At 46.2% G+C, this 15,240-nt stretch overlaps 1 protein-coding gene across 7 annotated transcripts in view; it reads right to left on the bottom strand.

Annotated features, from left to right (window-relative positions):
• Positions 1 to 15,240, bottom strand: part of ATP8A1 (ATPase phospholipid transporting 8A1) — a 354,609-nt gene that overhangs the window by 133,534 nt on the left and 205,835 nt on the right. For 5 of the 7 annotated variants that reach the window (XM_068278515.1, XM_068278514.1, XM_068278518.1 and 2 more), the window contains 3 exons: positions 14,926 to 15,014; positions 9,513 to 9,557; positions 8,036 to 8,108 (listed from right to left, as the gene is read on the bottom strand). In XM_068278515.1, coding sequence (XP_068134616.1) covers positions 8,036 to 8,108; positions 9,513 to 9,557; positions 14,926 to 15,014 — 207 coding nt within the window. The remainder of the gene's footprint in view (positions 1 to 8,035; positions 8,109 to 9,512; positions 9,558 to 14,925; positions 15,015 to 15,240) is intronic. The other 2 variants (XM_068278517.1, XM_068278516.1) reach the window with 1 other exon arrangement.

Below are 15,240 nucleotides of genomic sequence, written 5' to 3' on the forward strand. Positions count from 1 at the left end.
TTTTTCTTTCCTTTTCTTTACAGCTGTAGTCTCCCAAATCCAAAAGCCTTCATAAAGTAGAACGTGAATCTATTTTAAACACAGTATAATGCGAGTAGAAATGAAGCCAGTAAGATCAATACAGCAGCATGCCGCAATAAGATACAGAGGACAAGAAATAATGAATACGTAATGCTGAGCTTTTTAGAACAAAAATACAATCACAAGAAAGCCTGAACGGAACTCAGCATTTTCGCCTCTTTTTCGGAAATACAATATTAAATATAGATGAAAGACAAAAGAACATGAGGCCAGTATGCCCCTGCCCTGCCTGTGGGTTTAAATAAATCATTTGCACTGATACATTTTAAAAAGCAGCCCAGCCTAAAAATGCATGGTATTCATAGCATGCTTTCTGCAACCCAAGACCACAGCAGGGAAAGGCACCTCCCAAAAGTTGCTGCTGATAGAAACTCAAGGGAATTCATTCTCCAGCAAGTACTAGTGGGCAGATACAGCGTTTAAATGTTTTGCACCCTCAAGTGAGGAGACGTCAGCATTTCACCTATCCCTATTCACAGGATTTACCATAAGGCACTCTAGACACGTGCCGACAGGCCCCTGATGATGGAAAGGTGCCTCCTTCCTTTCCTATGCAGAGTCCTGATGAGAGCGTGAACGAGGGGTTACTCAGCCTGCTCTCTGCATTCCACTAACGAGACCTCCCTTCAGTCAGGGGCTGAAGGTACTTAATACTGAGGGTACTGGCTACCTAATACTAAGTGGCACCTGTAGCTATCTATGACAGGCAGGGGAAGTAAGGGAGATGTGATAGCTGGGACAGCCAGCACGCTTGTGGTGCAGTTTGGCGGGGGACTATAGGTTCATGGAAGGTGAAGTCTAGGGTGCCAGGTCATCTGTGCCTATAGGCTCCTGTGAGGTAAATCTGGGTCTGACTATTCATAATCAATTAGCAGTAGATCACAGCTTCTGTCCTGAGAAATAAAAGCATGGGGTGTAGTTCCAATAATGGCCACTAGATGATACTATAATTACTTGACAATAACAGAAATGAGATGCGGTCAGGACTACAAGTTGATCCAGACTACAGGGCTCATGCCATGTGAAGTTGGTACAAAAATCGACGAGTTTTTGAAACCACCAGCTCTGGGTAGCCAAAAATTGCTCCGATTCCTACTCCACATCCCGGTGCAGTATGCACAACCTGCTAGTGTACCACAGTGTAGCGTAACAAAAGTATAGTGTAGCACACAGTATGGTATTACGTGTACCTCATCTAAATTGTGCTGTGCTATCTGCACAATTCACATTACGTACCTGGCATAAATATTGGTAAAATTGCCTGCGCTACCTGCTCACTACAACTTTACTGAACATTAGTGACTCAAACCCAGTATCTCTCTTGACTCAACCAGCACGGAAAGCTGGCTAAAGAGAGTGAACCTGAAACCCATACAGCTGACAAATACTGCAGTACAAGTACTGGTGGCGGTAGAGGGGATTGGGATTGGAATGTGATGTAAATTCTGTTTTCCCTGCTGAGTACTCAGTTCAGTAAATCTTCACAGAGTTTTTCTTTAAATTACTTCAATCGTTTGAGCTACCTCTGCAGTTGTAAATTAATGATCTGAACCTCAAAACAAAAGTGGGGAAAAAAAAATCTATCAAGATTTACCATGTAGAAAATGCAGGTTCTGCAGAGATGATTGATTTTCCACATTTAATGGGATTTATTTCTTCCGGTAAGATAGAGAAGATACTCTTATTACTATTGATTTTTTACAATCCGTAGACATCGTGCCGTGCCTTAGCTGCTGCCGCTATAACAATATCATCACCTGTTAATGTATCGATGAAACCATTCTTTTAATTATAGAGAGTATTCCTTTGCCATTTGTGAGCGGCCCCAGAGGTACCAGTGCTGCCCCTGAGGTCTGCTTTATTACAAATAATTACAGTGTTCTCTAACAACAGCACATGCCACATCCCCTTGTGCCCAATTTAATTTGCTGTAGGCACACACTGTTTATTGTGGCCTTAGCTGAGACGAGTATATTGCAGACAGAGACCCAATGAATTATAAGTGTGATGGATATTCTGCAGTCAAAGCTGCTTGTAGTGCTAAGGCTTATCATCACACAATGCGGTGAATGAACTAATAGGCTGCCTTTGTCCTCATACACAGATATTATTTACAAGCAAATGTGTTAAATTCAGGTCATGATAAAAAAATGTGTATATGCAGGAGCATTAGGTAGGAGACACACTTGTCTCAGTTTTCTGCGCGCGTTACAGAAAAAAAAAAAGTGTGCATTGACAACATTTTCAGAATTTAGCTGTAGGATGTTAGGTTTTTTTTCTGTGCGCTAAAAATGCATTAACCATCCTGGCGGTGAATTTTTTCTTCCACATAGGCAGAAATCCATTTAAAAAAAAAAATAAATTTTGTTTCATGTAAAGCTACCAGAGTGGTAGCTGCATGAAACACCACTAGAGGGTGCATGTGTCCCTCTAGTGCGATCGTCGCCAGCATCAATAGCAAACAGGGGAACGCGTATATAACGCGTTCCCCTGTTTGGCTTCTCCTGTCGCCATGGCGACGATCGGCATGACGTCATGGACGTCAGCCGACGTCCTGACGTCAGACGCCTCAGATCCAGCCCATGGCGCTGCCTGGAACTAATTGGTCCGGGCTAAGCAGGGTTCTGGCGGGGGGCCCTCTTCAGCCGTTGCGTGCGGGCGATCGCCGCAGAGCAGCGGCGATCAAGCTGTGCGCGCGGCTAGCAGAGTGCTAGCTGCGCGCACAGCACTTTAAATGGGGCAAATCGCTCCACCAGGGGCAGAGATATCCTCCTGCGCGGCATAGCCCGAGCTCAGCTCGGGCTTACCGCCAGGAAGGTTAAAGAGAATCTGAAGTGAAAATAAATATAAAAAACAAATACCTAACGAGAGGGAAGGTTCTGTCCTATAGAGCCTTCCAGGTTTCCAGATGGTCCCCGCAGGCTCCCCATTAGCAGTCTCTGACCAGAGACTGCTCTCTTCCACTTCTGGTGGGCTTCAGGAGTCTTTGTAAGCACTCTGAAGATGGGCCACTGCGTAGTGCGCACGCGCGAGCACCCTCTCCCGCGCAGTACAGAGCCACCAATCTTTGGGAGCCCGAGCGCTCCCGAAGAATTCTGAAGGCTCCCGCAGCAAGAGATTTGAACCAGGACCAAGCACTGGAACACCAAGAACGCAAGGAAAACTGGAATGTTCTATAGGACCCAGAGCCTTCCCTACTTAGGTGAGTATCTGTTTTTTACTTTTACATCAGATTCTCTTTAAGTGTGAACTAGCTCATTAATTAAAAGGAGTGGCTTTTTATCAAATGCCCATTTTAAAGCATTTTGATTTAGTACAATAGCTATCCCAAATGAAAATGTGATATTTGTATAAAGCTTTGCCCAGTAAGAAGACTATTGCTGAACCTAAAACAAGAGTAAGAGCAGCACGGTGCCAGAGTGCCATTAGAGTTATACAGTACATACATGTGACAAAACATGATGATATGACAGGCGTACGATAATATCTTCTCCCCCATAAGTAGTCCATTGTCAGCCAGTCACTGTGTGCCGTGGTCCAGCTTTTGTGGTCACCTTGTACAACACCCAGTGACACAGCATGCGATACTGCAACACCACAGAGCCAGGACACTGCAGAGCTATGGCCAGACTGTACATCTAACCAGGGATGCTCGGGTAGTGCTTTTTATTACCCGCCCTTGTGGATATCCGGATCCGATCCGGATATCCGACCAAATTACCCGCGGGTACCCGACCTATTCGGGTATCCGGATAGAAAACCTGGATGTGTCCTTTAAATAGCTTTAAAATGGTTTTTAGGGTAAATGATGCATGTAGCATCATGTTTTTTTAAAGGGAAATACTAATTATTTGGTGGACATAAAATGAAAAAAAAAAAAAGCTGTCAGGTTCCAGACAGCGGTCGTGCAGCCCACATTGTGTCCAAAGTCCAATCGCACAACTGGGATATGACAGTTTTCAGCCCAGACACCTCCAAAAAAAATGACACCGCAATTGTGTTTTGGGTTGAATATAGGTGGCGGTATCAGCAGCAGTGGCCTGTGGCACCGTGGTGGCCAGATTGGGGAGGTGACGATCCTCCTGCGGCCAGAATGGGATGCTGCGGCTTTTCTCCCTGTGGCGGTTGGGGGTTGAGTGGTGCGGCTGGTGGTAGCGGCAGAAGGATGTGGTGGGTCCCGCATTCCACGGCCACTGTCTGCAATGCTGGTCCTCCGTGCCAAACCCACCGACGCATCCTCCTCCTCAGAGTCAGAGCTGACATCCCCATCCTGTGGATGGTAGTCACGGTCCTTCATCCCATCATCAACATCATACCCCCCCCCCCCTCCTCAAAACCCAGAACATCCTCCTCAAACTCCTTGCGGCTAACAGCCCTGAGTTCAATCGCGGCGCCTGGAGCGAAAAGCTCACTGACTGAGGGTAGGCTGCCCGCTGGGGTCGACACTGACACGGCAGACCTTCTGAGGGTGGTTGTAATGTTGCTCCATGTCCTCTTGCCCTTGCTGCCCCTCCCCCAGCTGCCGGTGCCAGCAGACATAGTACAACTTATACGTGATGATGTCACAAGATGATGTGGGGTACTTTTACTTTAAAATCGGGGTTGGACTTTACATCAAATCAGCACGGAGTGACAGACCGCAGAGTAGAGGACAGACAGTGCACACTGTGTTATGGTGGCGGGCACACACGGTGCGTTCCTGCACTCGGTTTCCCGCTCGATTCCCGTCGACTCGATTATTTCTGACATGTCCGATTTGCGTTTGGATGGATCGTTAGGTCGATTTAGCATACTTTACATGCGAATCAACTTAATCCACCAAAACGCAAATCGGACATGTCGGAAATAATCGAGTCAGAATCAGAATCAGAATCAATTTATTTTCGCCAAGTAAGTTTGCACCTACAAGGAATTTGTCTTGGCAGTTGCTTAACAAACACAAACAAAAACAATACAAGGACAGACAGTGTGAATATTACAAGTTAAGGACATTATAAGTATAGTGGCAGTAAGCAATGTGAGAATTGTTCATGTTTAGTTCTGTGCTGATTACTTTCAGTCCTAGCAGCTCTAACGTGGTTCAGCATTAAGTATGGCTACCGCTTGAGGAAAAAAACTGTTCCTGTGTCTAGAGGTTTTGGTAGCGATTGACCGGAATCTTACTCCTGAAGGCATGCGCTGGAAGATGGAGTGAGCTGGGTGAGAGGGGTCAGAGGCAATTTTGGTTGCTCTCTTTCTGCACCTGCTAGTGTAAAGATCCTGCAGGGAAGGTAAGCTACAGCCAATTATCCTTTCCGCTGATCGGATGATGCGCTGCAGCCTCCCCTTTTCTAATGCTGAGCAGGAGCCGAACCATACAGTCATAGATGATGTTATGGTTGATTCGATGATTGCAGTGTAGAACTGCACCATTAGATTTTGAGGTAGGCCAAACTTTTTCAGCTGCCGTAGATGGTACATTCTCTGTTGTGCTTTCTTGACAATAGTGGCAGTGTTGTTGTCCCATTTTAAGTCGTTTGAGATCGTGGACCCAAGAAACTTGAATGACTCTACTTGGGTTATTGTGGATCCATTTATGGTTAAGGGGAGGTGCTGGGGGGGAGATCTCCTAAAGTCTATTATCATCTCCATGGTTTTGAGAGCATTTAGTTCCAAGTTGTTGCTGCTGCACCAGGAGGAAAGCTGTCCCACCACATGCCTGTATGCAGACTCATCCCCGTTTTGAATGAGACCAACAACTGTTGTGTCGTCTGCAAACTTCAGAACCTTAACAGATGGATCTGTGGAGATGCAGTCATTGGTGTAAAGCGAGTACAGCAGTGGGGAAAGCACACAGCCCTGGGGTGCACCAGTACTGACTGTCAGAGAGCTTGATGTGAGTTTACCAAGTCTAACACGCTGTCTTCTGTCGGTTAAGAAGTCGGTTATCCATTTGCAGAGGGATTCAGGTACATGTAGCTGGGAGAGCTTGCTGTGCAGCAGTGATGGAATTATGGTATTAAATGCAGAGCTGAAATCTATAAATAAAATCCTGGTGTAGGTTCCTGGGATATCTAAATGCTGTAGTACATAATGCATACACATGTTCACGGCATCGTCTGCGGATCTGTTAGGCCTGTAGGCAAATTGCAAAGAGTCCAGCAGGGGATCTGTGATGGATTTCAGATAAGTCATTATCAGTTTTTCAAATGCTTTCATGACCAGTGATGTCAGCGCAACAGGCCTGTAATCATTTAAACATGCAGGTTTTGTTTTTTTTTGAATTGGTACAATAGTTGCGCTTTTAAAACAGGCAGGAACAATTGAGAGTTCTAGAGATGCTTTGAATATGTCTGTAAATACAGGCGCTAATTGGTCGGCACAGAGATTCAAGCATTTCGCAGACACAGCGTCTGGTCCCATTGCTTTCCTGGTGTTTTGTTTTTTAAAGAGTCTGTTTACATCTGATTGGCATATTGTTAGAGCATGCACATCTGGGGACAGGTCAATAGATTGTGTCTGGCCTCCTGTGTTGTGTAGTTGCTGAGGCACCGCAGGGGGTGGAGACGTTGGCTGGCAGGAAGAGTGTTCAGTTTGCCTGTGGCAGAGATGCAAATTGACTTGTTGTGTTTGGCTTTTGTTGGTAGTGTCAAACCTGCAATAAAATGTATTCAGCTCATTTACAAGCTGCAGGTTATGTAGTGAGGGGGGAGGAGATTTCCTCCTGTAGCTGGTAATTTCATGTAGAGATTTCCATATTGTGGATGAGTCGGCGTTAGAAAATTTTTCCTCGAGTTTTTGTGAATAATCTTTTTTTGCGTCGGTAATGGCTCTCTGCAGTTTGTATTTCGCAGCTTTGTAGAGGACTTTAGAGTCGACGGGAATCGAGCGGGAAATCGAGTGCGGGAACGCACCGTGTGTACCCGCCAGGCCGCCGCCATAACATCTAACTGCAGTACTAACTACAATACAATAACACAGTAATCCTCCTATTCCCTATACTGTCCTGCTGGCCTACACAGACACAGACAGGACCTAACTGAGTGAATGAAAGCAAACAATTACAAGCTAGCTAGCTAAAAAAACAACAACAATAGAACAATAGTGTAGTGAAGGTGTTTAGCACTCAAAGCTTTAGGTTTATCACTGTATACATCACTTGCTAAGCCAGCAGTGGAGCAAGTCTGTCAGTGGCCAGCCAGCCAGCCACACAAGCAAGGACGATTGTCTCATCATGCCAGCCCCCCTTATTACACAGGGGGGCTTGCCTTCTGTGATTGGGTGCTAGGGCTTAGGCTGGGAGACCTCTGATTGGCTCAATGAGGTCAGGTGGGGCTGGCCAGGGTTCCCCTCTGTGATTGGTTGCTAAAGCTTCTGCTGGGAGCCCTCTGATTGGCTGAATGACATCATCTCCTTACTAGTTACACTATCCGGATATCTGGATGGATACCTGCGGGTATCCGGATTATGCAGCTAACTATCCGTATAGAGTCCGGATAGTGCTATCCGGATAGTGGCCCAGGTATCCGGATCCGACCCGGATAGCAGAAAAATGGTCGGATACCTGGGTTTACCCGGGTACCCGGATCCGGATGAGCATCCCTGCATCTAACGCTTCTGGAGGCCCAAGAACCACCGGTAGGCAACCGCCCATCCACAATGTATTCTAGGACAATGAACAGAGCACAGTTGTTCTTTTACTTGCGTGTGTGGCATGTTAATAAGATGGTTATTTAATTGGTTAATGCACAGAAAGTACAAGTTGTGTTTGTCATGGGGTCGGTCATGTCATATATACAAGCGTACGTACGTACAAGCCTCTACACTCACAGCAAAAAGCAATTGTTTCAGTAAACCCCAATAGCATTCAAGCTGTCAGTTCAGAAGGCACATGGCCTCAGACGCTTAACAATGAAACATCTCACTTGCACTACAGCTTTCCTTTCTCCTGATGCAAATAAAAAAAATAACTCACATGGTTATTCTCCAGATTTTCCAGTAGAGTTGCATCATGAAAATCTCTGCCATCATCGCTCGTCTGTTCATGCCTGAGGAAATAGTATTAAACGCATTATATTCTTGGTGACATTACTAAGTTAGCATCTGAAGCATTTAACACAGATTTATGCAAAAAATTTTAAAAAATTGCCTTACCTAGCGGTATTGACGGTTATATATGTCAATACAAAACATGCTGTGAACAGTATTGACATGCATACACGTAAATACTCTCCTGCACTGTATAGTAGACCCTTGCTTGACACATTTTGGCAAGTTACAGGGGGAAAAAAAAGGTTATGAAAATTAATTGGATCACTTTTTGCACAGAAATTCTGGGAAATTGAACGCCAGGGAGGTTAAAAGGACAACTGAAGCAGGAGGTATATGGAGCTGCCATATTTATTTCCTTTTAAGCAACCGTCCGGGTCCGTCCGTGCGCGTCTGTCCGGGTCTGTCCGTCCGTCCGTGCGGGTCTGTCTGGGTCTGTCCGTCCGTCCGTGCGGGTCTGTCTGGGTTTGTCCGTCCGCCCGTGCGGGTCTGTCTGGGTATGTCCGTCCGTCCGTGTCTGTCTGGGTCTGTCCGTCCGTCCGTGTCTGTCTGGGTCTGTCCGGGTCCGTCCGTCCGTGCGTGCGTGCGTGCGTGAGGGTCCGTGCGGGTCCGTCTGTCCGTCCGTGCGTGCGTGCGTGAGGGTCCGTGCGGGTCCGTCTGTCCGTCCGTGCGGTTCCGTCCGTCCGTCTGTGTGGGTCTGTCTGTCTGGGTCAGCAGACATTGGATTTTACAGGGAGAGGAAAGGCCAAGCCCTGGTAATGTGCTTATTATATTAAGGATGAAGGAATATAGAATGATGTTTCACTTGGATTTTTATCAAATGCCCATTTTAAAGCATTTTGATTTAGTACAATAGCTATCCCAAATGAAAATGTGATATTTGTATAAAGCTTTGCCCAGTAAGAAGACTATTGCTGAACCTAAAACAAGAGTAAGAGCAGCACGGTGCCAGAGTGCCATTAGAGTTATACAGTACATACATGTGACAAAACATGATGATATGACAGGCGTACGATAATATCTTCTCCCCCATAAGTAATCCATAGTCAGCCAGTCACTGTGTGCCGTGGTCCAGCTTTTGTGGTCACCTTGTACAACACCCAGTGACACAGCATGCGATACTGCAACACCACAGAGCCAGGACACTGCAGGGCTATGGCCAGACTGTACATCAAACGCTTCTGGAGGTCCAAGAACCACAGGTAGGCAACCAGCCATCCACAATGTATTCTAGGACAATGCACAGAGTAGTCCAAGCCATTTCTCTACATGTGGAACACGAGCCATAGTAACTATGTTGAGTGCTTTGTGAAATGGTAATTGCACATGCTTATACACTGTCCACCCATGGTGTGCAGCATGCAGTTCAGGACACACATGCAAAGGAAACCTGCTAAGCTTACCAGCCATCTTCACTATACCTATTGTCCTCAAGGTCTGCACAGTGACTGCATGAGAGGGAAAAAAGAAAGACAGGCAGAGTTCTGGTTCATCAGTCTGACTGGTCATCTCTATAGTGAGGCAAGGTATTACAACAGACTATTGCTGGCCACACACTAGCAGAATGAAAACATGTGAGAACCTGTAGTCATATGCAGCGACTACAGTTTTGCCTTCTTCCAGCATTCAATTGGACGTTTACATTTAGCAATCTGCCAGTGTGTGGGCAGCACAAGCCTTTACATAATATATATTGCCGTATTTCGCGCCGTATAAGACGCTCCGGAATATAAGACGCACCTAGGTTTAGAGGCCAAAAACAGAAAAAAGAAGAAAAAAAAAAACTAAACCTGGTGCATCCATATTTCAGGAGCACCTTGTACATGACCTCCTGACCTTCCCCCAAATGGTGTCCTCATGTGTCCTGCTGTCTGCCCCCAGTGTGCTGCTGTCTGCCCCCAGCTGTCTGCCCCATGGTCCTGCTGTCTGCCCCCAGCTGTCTGCCCCATGTGTCTGCTGCCTGCCCCCAGTGACCTGCTGTGTGCCCCCATGGTCCTGCTGTGTGCCCCCATGGTCCTGCTGTGTGCCCCCATGGTCCTGCTGTGTGCCCCCATGGTCCTGCTGTGTGCCCCCATGGTCCTCCTGTGTGCCCCCATGGTCCTCCTGTGTGCCCCCATGGTCCTCCTGTGTGCCCCCATGGCCCTGCTCTCTGCCCCCCATGTGTCCGCTCTCTGCCCCCCCCCCCCCCCCCCCCGGGTTGCCTCTACCCCTCGTTCTGGTGTCCTCGGTCCCCCCTGCGTGTCCTCGGGTCAGGCCTCCCTGTGTGAGAAATAGCAGCGCTTACCTTCTCCATCTTGCCCGCGGCAATTGAAGAGATCCGGCTTCAGTGGGCGGCTTCCTCTAGTGCCGGCTTGTGATGACGCGTCATTACAAGCCGGCACTAGAGGAAGCCGCCCACTGAAGCCAGATGTCTTCAATCGCCGCGGGCAAGATAGAGAAGGTAGGCGCTGCCATTTCTTACCCAGGGGGGACCCGAGGACACGCAGGGGGGACCCGAGGTGCGGGTAGAGGGAAGCGGGGAGGAAGGAGACGGCCACAGCAGCACCACAGGCAGGGAATCCCCGACGGCGGGTCGCAGTTCGTATCGGCGGGCGTTCGTAAGTCGGGGATTCCCTGCCTTTGCCGTATAAGACGCAGGGATTTTTTTCTCCCCATTTTTTGGGGAGAAAAAGTGCGTCTTATACGGCGAAAAGTACAGTAAATGTATTTATTACAGGGCAATTTCACCATGTACCCTCACGTTTGTAGAATGGCTATGGGATAAACCTTCAATATAGTCAAGAAGAATCCACAAGTCTTCATGCCTCTACTAGGCACATTTGCAGATATTTCTGTTATCACCTGTGTGAACCTAGAAAAATATAATCTGCTACAATGCAGTAATGGCGAGTGCTATTAATCATCATGTCACAGTGGCCACAAGATATCTAGAGGGGCAGAATTTCCATGTCTACAGGTGCCACTGCTCAATGGAAATCGAAAGCCTCGTACACACGCTCAACTGCAAGTCTTTTTAAACTTCCGACATACGACAGATTTCGCCGTGTTGGACAACAATTGTGTGCAAAAAGGTACCGAGAAACCGATATCAGGGATTTTGCCCGATCCGTCCAGCGGATTTACTCACACAATTGTTGGGCAGATATCATGCAGTTGGCCATGTGTACAAATGTTTGAACGACATTTTTTTTTATTAAATGTGAAAACGTGGTGCATGATGTTTCCACTTGCGCGCGCAGTATTTACTCTAATAGCAGCCTGCACGCATTATCTCGAGACAATGCATATCAGGGCATCTTCAAACAGCACATGCCGTTTAGCTGCCTGCAGAGCGGCATAGGGAGCTTCTTTATATTTACCTGCTTCAGGGAGGCTGGATGGCGTCTCCTCCCCTCCACCGGCGGCGCTGCACTCCCGACATTCTCTTTTAAGTTTCGATCACATGATATGACATGTGATCGTAAACCAGGGGATGGTGTCAGCAGTGCCGCCAGGTGGTGGAAGAGGGGTGACGGAAGAGACTCTTGCATTACTCCTCTTCCACCACCAGGCGGGGCTGCACTGCTGACATCATCCCCTCGGTTACAATCACATTATATCATGTGATCAGAACTCTGAAGAGGAAAGCAGGACAAAAAAAAAAATCATCCACTGCAGTGAGATCTGCGACAGCCCCTCCACTTACTCACCTCCTTGGGATCAAGCGCTGCAATTGTCCCTCCATCCTCCCTGTACCCCTATAGTGTGATCACCAGCTGTCATGACCACAAACCGCAATCTCACCTGAGGGATACAGAGCCTCCGAGGACCGGAAAAAGAATGGCTGCCAGGGTATGGATCCTGGTGGAGGGGATTTAAAATGCCCGCTGTAATGCACATACCTCCCAACGGAGTCAGGCTTGAATTACCATTTCTGGCTTTTTTCCTTCGTGATGCCTGACTCAAGGTTACCGCCAAGGAGGTTAAAGAGGCACTGTAGCAGGGGTGCAACTAGAAATCCATTTTTGAGCCATTATGTTAGTTGTAGCTCAATAACCAGGAGCCTCCCTATACAGCAGGTGCCAAGAGAGATTGAGCAATGTGTAATAATTGCATTCAAATTGCATGTGATGTATAATTACACTATAGCATGTGGAGCCAAGTCATGCGATTTAACAAAACAACAGACAGCTGTAATTTAAGCTTGGGTAAATATATTTTAGTAAAGAGTTGGAATATCTATTTTTATATAATAGCAGCCCAAAGAGTAGAAAATTATCATCTTTGGAGAAAAAAAAAATCACATAACAGTCTTATGCTTCAGCGGCGGTTCATTCAATAAGGTAGCTTATAATCTTAGCCACCCCAAACAATGGGCAGAAGCTTGTGGACAGCAGCAGTTTACAGCAGGGGGGTTTTGTTACTGTACTGTAATATGAGAATACTCTTACATTATACATGTAGCTTGATTATATCAGTGATCATTTAAACAGGGAGAAGTATCTAATCTATATAACTTTTTTTTCTAATCATGAATGGAGATACCTGCTTGTTTTTTTAAAGGGACTCCGAGCAGTGCAGAAACTATGGGAAGATGCATATCATTTTAAAGCGCTCTTTCTCCTCTTTCCAATGATATATAAACCGCCACCCTACGCCTTTTAGTTTTCGCTATTTTCTCGATTTAAATTGCCGCGGCCGCGATTTCAATCGCGAAAATAAAGAAAACTAAAAGGTGTAGGGCGACGATTTAGGTGTCGTCAGAAAGAGGAGAAAGAGAGCTTTAAAATGATATCCATCTTTCCATAGTTACTTGTATTACACAGGCTGACACTTTCCCCAGTGTCAGCAGCTCCATTCAGCAGAAAAAGTCGCCCTGTGCCCTGCGAAAACTAAAAGGCGTAGGGTGGCAATTTATAGATCATTGGAAAGAGGAGAAAGAGAGCTTTAAAATGATGTGCATCTTTCCATAGTTTCTGCACTGCTCGGAGTCCCTTTAAGTGCAATGCACCCTCACAGGCTTGGCTCTCTAATTTTTTTCAATTAATCAGTGAGTGAGAATTGAGTGGGTGAGAGTGAGTCAGAGAGAAGACTGCAATAGAAGGGGGGTGCTACATCTGGCTACCTATGGCATCATCGCCTAGGACAGGCTTTCTCAACCAGGGTTCCTTGAGGACTCTGCAGGGGCTCCTTGGCATTTCCCCCCCCCCCCATCGTGGAGGAAGTATAATAGAGCACATTATAATAATATGTAGTACTTCAACAAGAAGCACTAAATTGGGGGCTCAGGAGACAGTATAATGGTATAATAGTGGCAGTGTAATGGGAGGTAGTGAAATAACAGCCACACATACCTCCTGCAAAATAAGTGCACTGGTTCCTCGAGATCAAAACATTGTTTGCAGGGGTTCCTTGAGAAGTTATTTGCAGGGTTCCTCCAGGGTAGAAAGGTTGAGAAAGGCTGGTCTAGAAACTGCCCTGTGGCATGTTCCTGTGTCAATATCTGTTGTAGAGAAGTAGACCAGCACCGCCAGTAGTTTCAATGCTCTTATTCTTCAAACGACATATACAGCCATCGCTGCAACATTTCAAAGCATATCGCTCCTTTTTCAAGCACAGCTGTATGGGTTCTAATATACAATGACATCACAGTGCTTTTTATAGTGGCCATGAATCAGGAAGTAGCCAATCACAATCAAATCTGCCGCGCCCACATCATCTATCATAAGTGAATGGGAGGGTCCATTGATGGCTCTCCTATGAGGTGGCAGCCACAGAAGTTCCCCATCAGGTCCGACAGCGGACCATAGTGATTGGTTAGTGTTTTGTGTAATTGTGATTTGCTACTTCCTGATTCATGCCCACTTTATAAAGCACTGTGATTTGTATATCACAACCTAAACAGGCAAGCTTGAAAAAGGAACTATATGCTTTTAAAACATTGAAAATACTGACGGTGGTCTACTATTGCTACACGCCTGGTGTGCTGACAGACCGAACACGGCACATCAAATCGATGGACGGAGGAGTGCTTTCTCTACACCTTCAGATTGTGGCAATATCTGTTCTCACAAGCATAAATAATATCCTGTACATCCATACCTGAGAATGCACCATAATAGGAGAGATCATGTCTCACCAATTTACAGGACACTAATTCCCACAACTTACCTTACTTAGATCTAAGGAACAGACTGCTGCTATAAAAAAGCTTTATATTCCTTCCCCTCCTTTTTTATGGGCTGACATGCACAGTCTCTCCACAGCAGTGCACTCTCACTGTATATTCTGTTTAATACGGGCGCATGTCCTAGCTATACAAGCGACCGGAAATAAGCCAACTAATGAGGAAGTGAAAAATCTGTGTACCTTAAAGGGAACCCCAGGTGAGAGGGATATGGAAGCTGCCTTACTTACTCATTTCCTTGTAAACAATGCCAGTTGCCTGGAAGCCGTGTTGATCTTCTGGCATAAGTAGTATCCGAGTCAAAACCCTGGAACAAGCAAATGACTAATCCAGTAAAACCTGAGTCAGAGTACCTGATTTGCTGCATGCTTGTTCAGGGTTTATGGATAAACGTATTAGAGGCTGAGGATCAACTGGATTGCCAGGCAACTGGTATTGTTTTAAAAGGAAATAAATATGGCAGCCTCCATCTCTCTCTCACCTCCGGTTCCCTTTAAGGTACACAGATTTCACACTTCCTCATCAGTTGGCCTGCACAAGTTCCCTTTAATGGATGACAGCTGAACGGCAAACAGGACATACTCAGTTATAAAGACAAATGACTAATTTACTGACAAAGCCGTCTACATAGAATGACCATGATGACTTACCCATAAGCATTTCCTGCAATACTGCATTTCTTGAACTGCATGACATTACACGTCAGGGTTCCAGTTTTGTCAGAGAAGATGTATTTGACCTATGATAAAACATAAAACCACAGCTGTAAACAGTAAACAGTAACAGTAAACAGTTCAGTAAATCCAACATACAGCTGCCTGTCATCTGAAATGAAAAAGGCTGCTTCATAAAGGCCCTCTGTTAGGACCGGTGAAGACGTGTAACTGGCAGCAGCTGTGCATGGTATAAGAAGGGAAACAGAGGCGCCAACAGAATAAAATAAGTAGCCAATTAAAACCAATTAA

This window comes from Hyperolius riggenbachi, chromosome 1, assembly GCF_040937935.1.
Source record: "Hyperolius riggenbachi isolate aHypRig1 chromosome 1, aHypRig1.pri, whole genome shotgun sequence".
In the NCBI taxonomy this organism is placed as follows: domain Eukaryota; kingdom Metazoa; phylum Chordata; class Amphibia; order Anura; family Hyperoliidae; genus Hyperolius; species Hyperolius riggenbachi.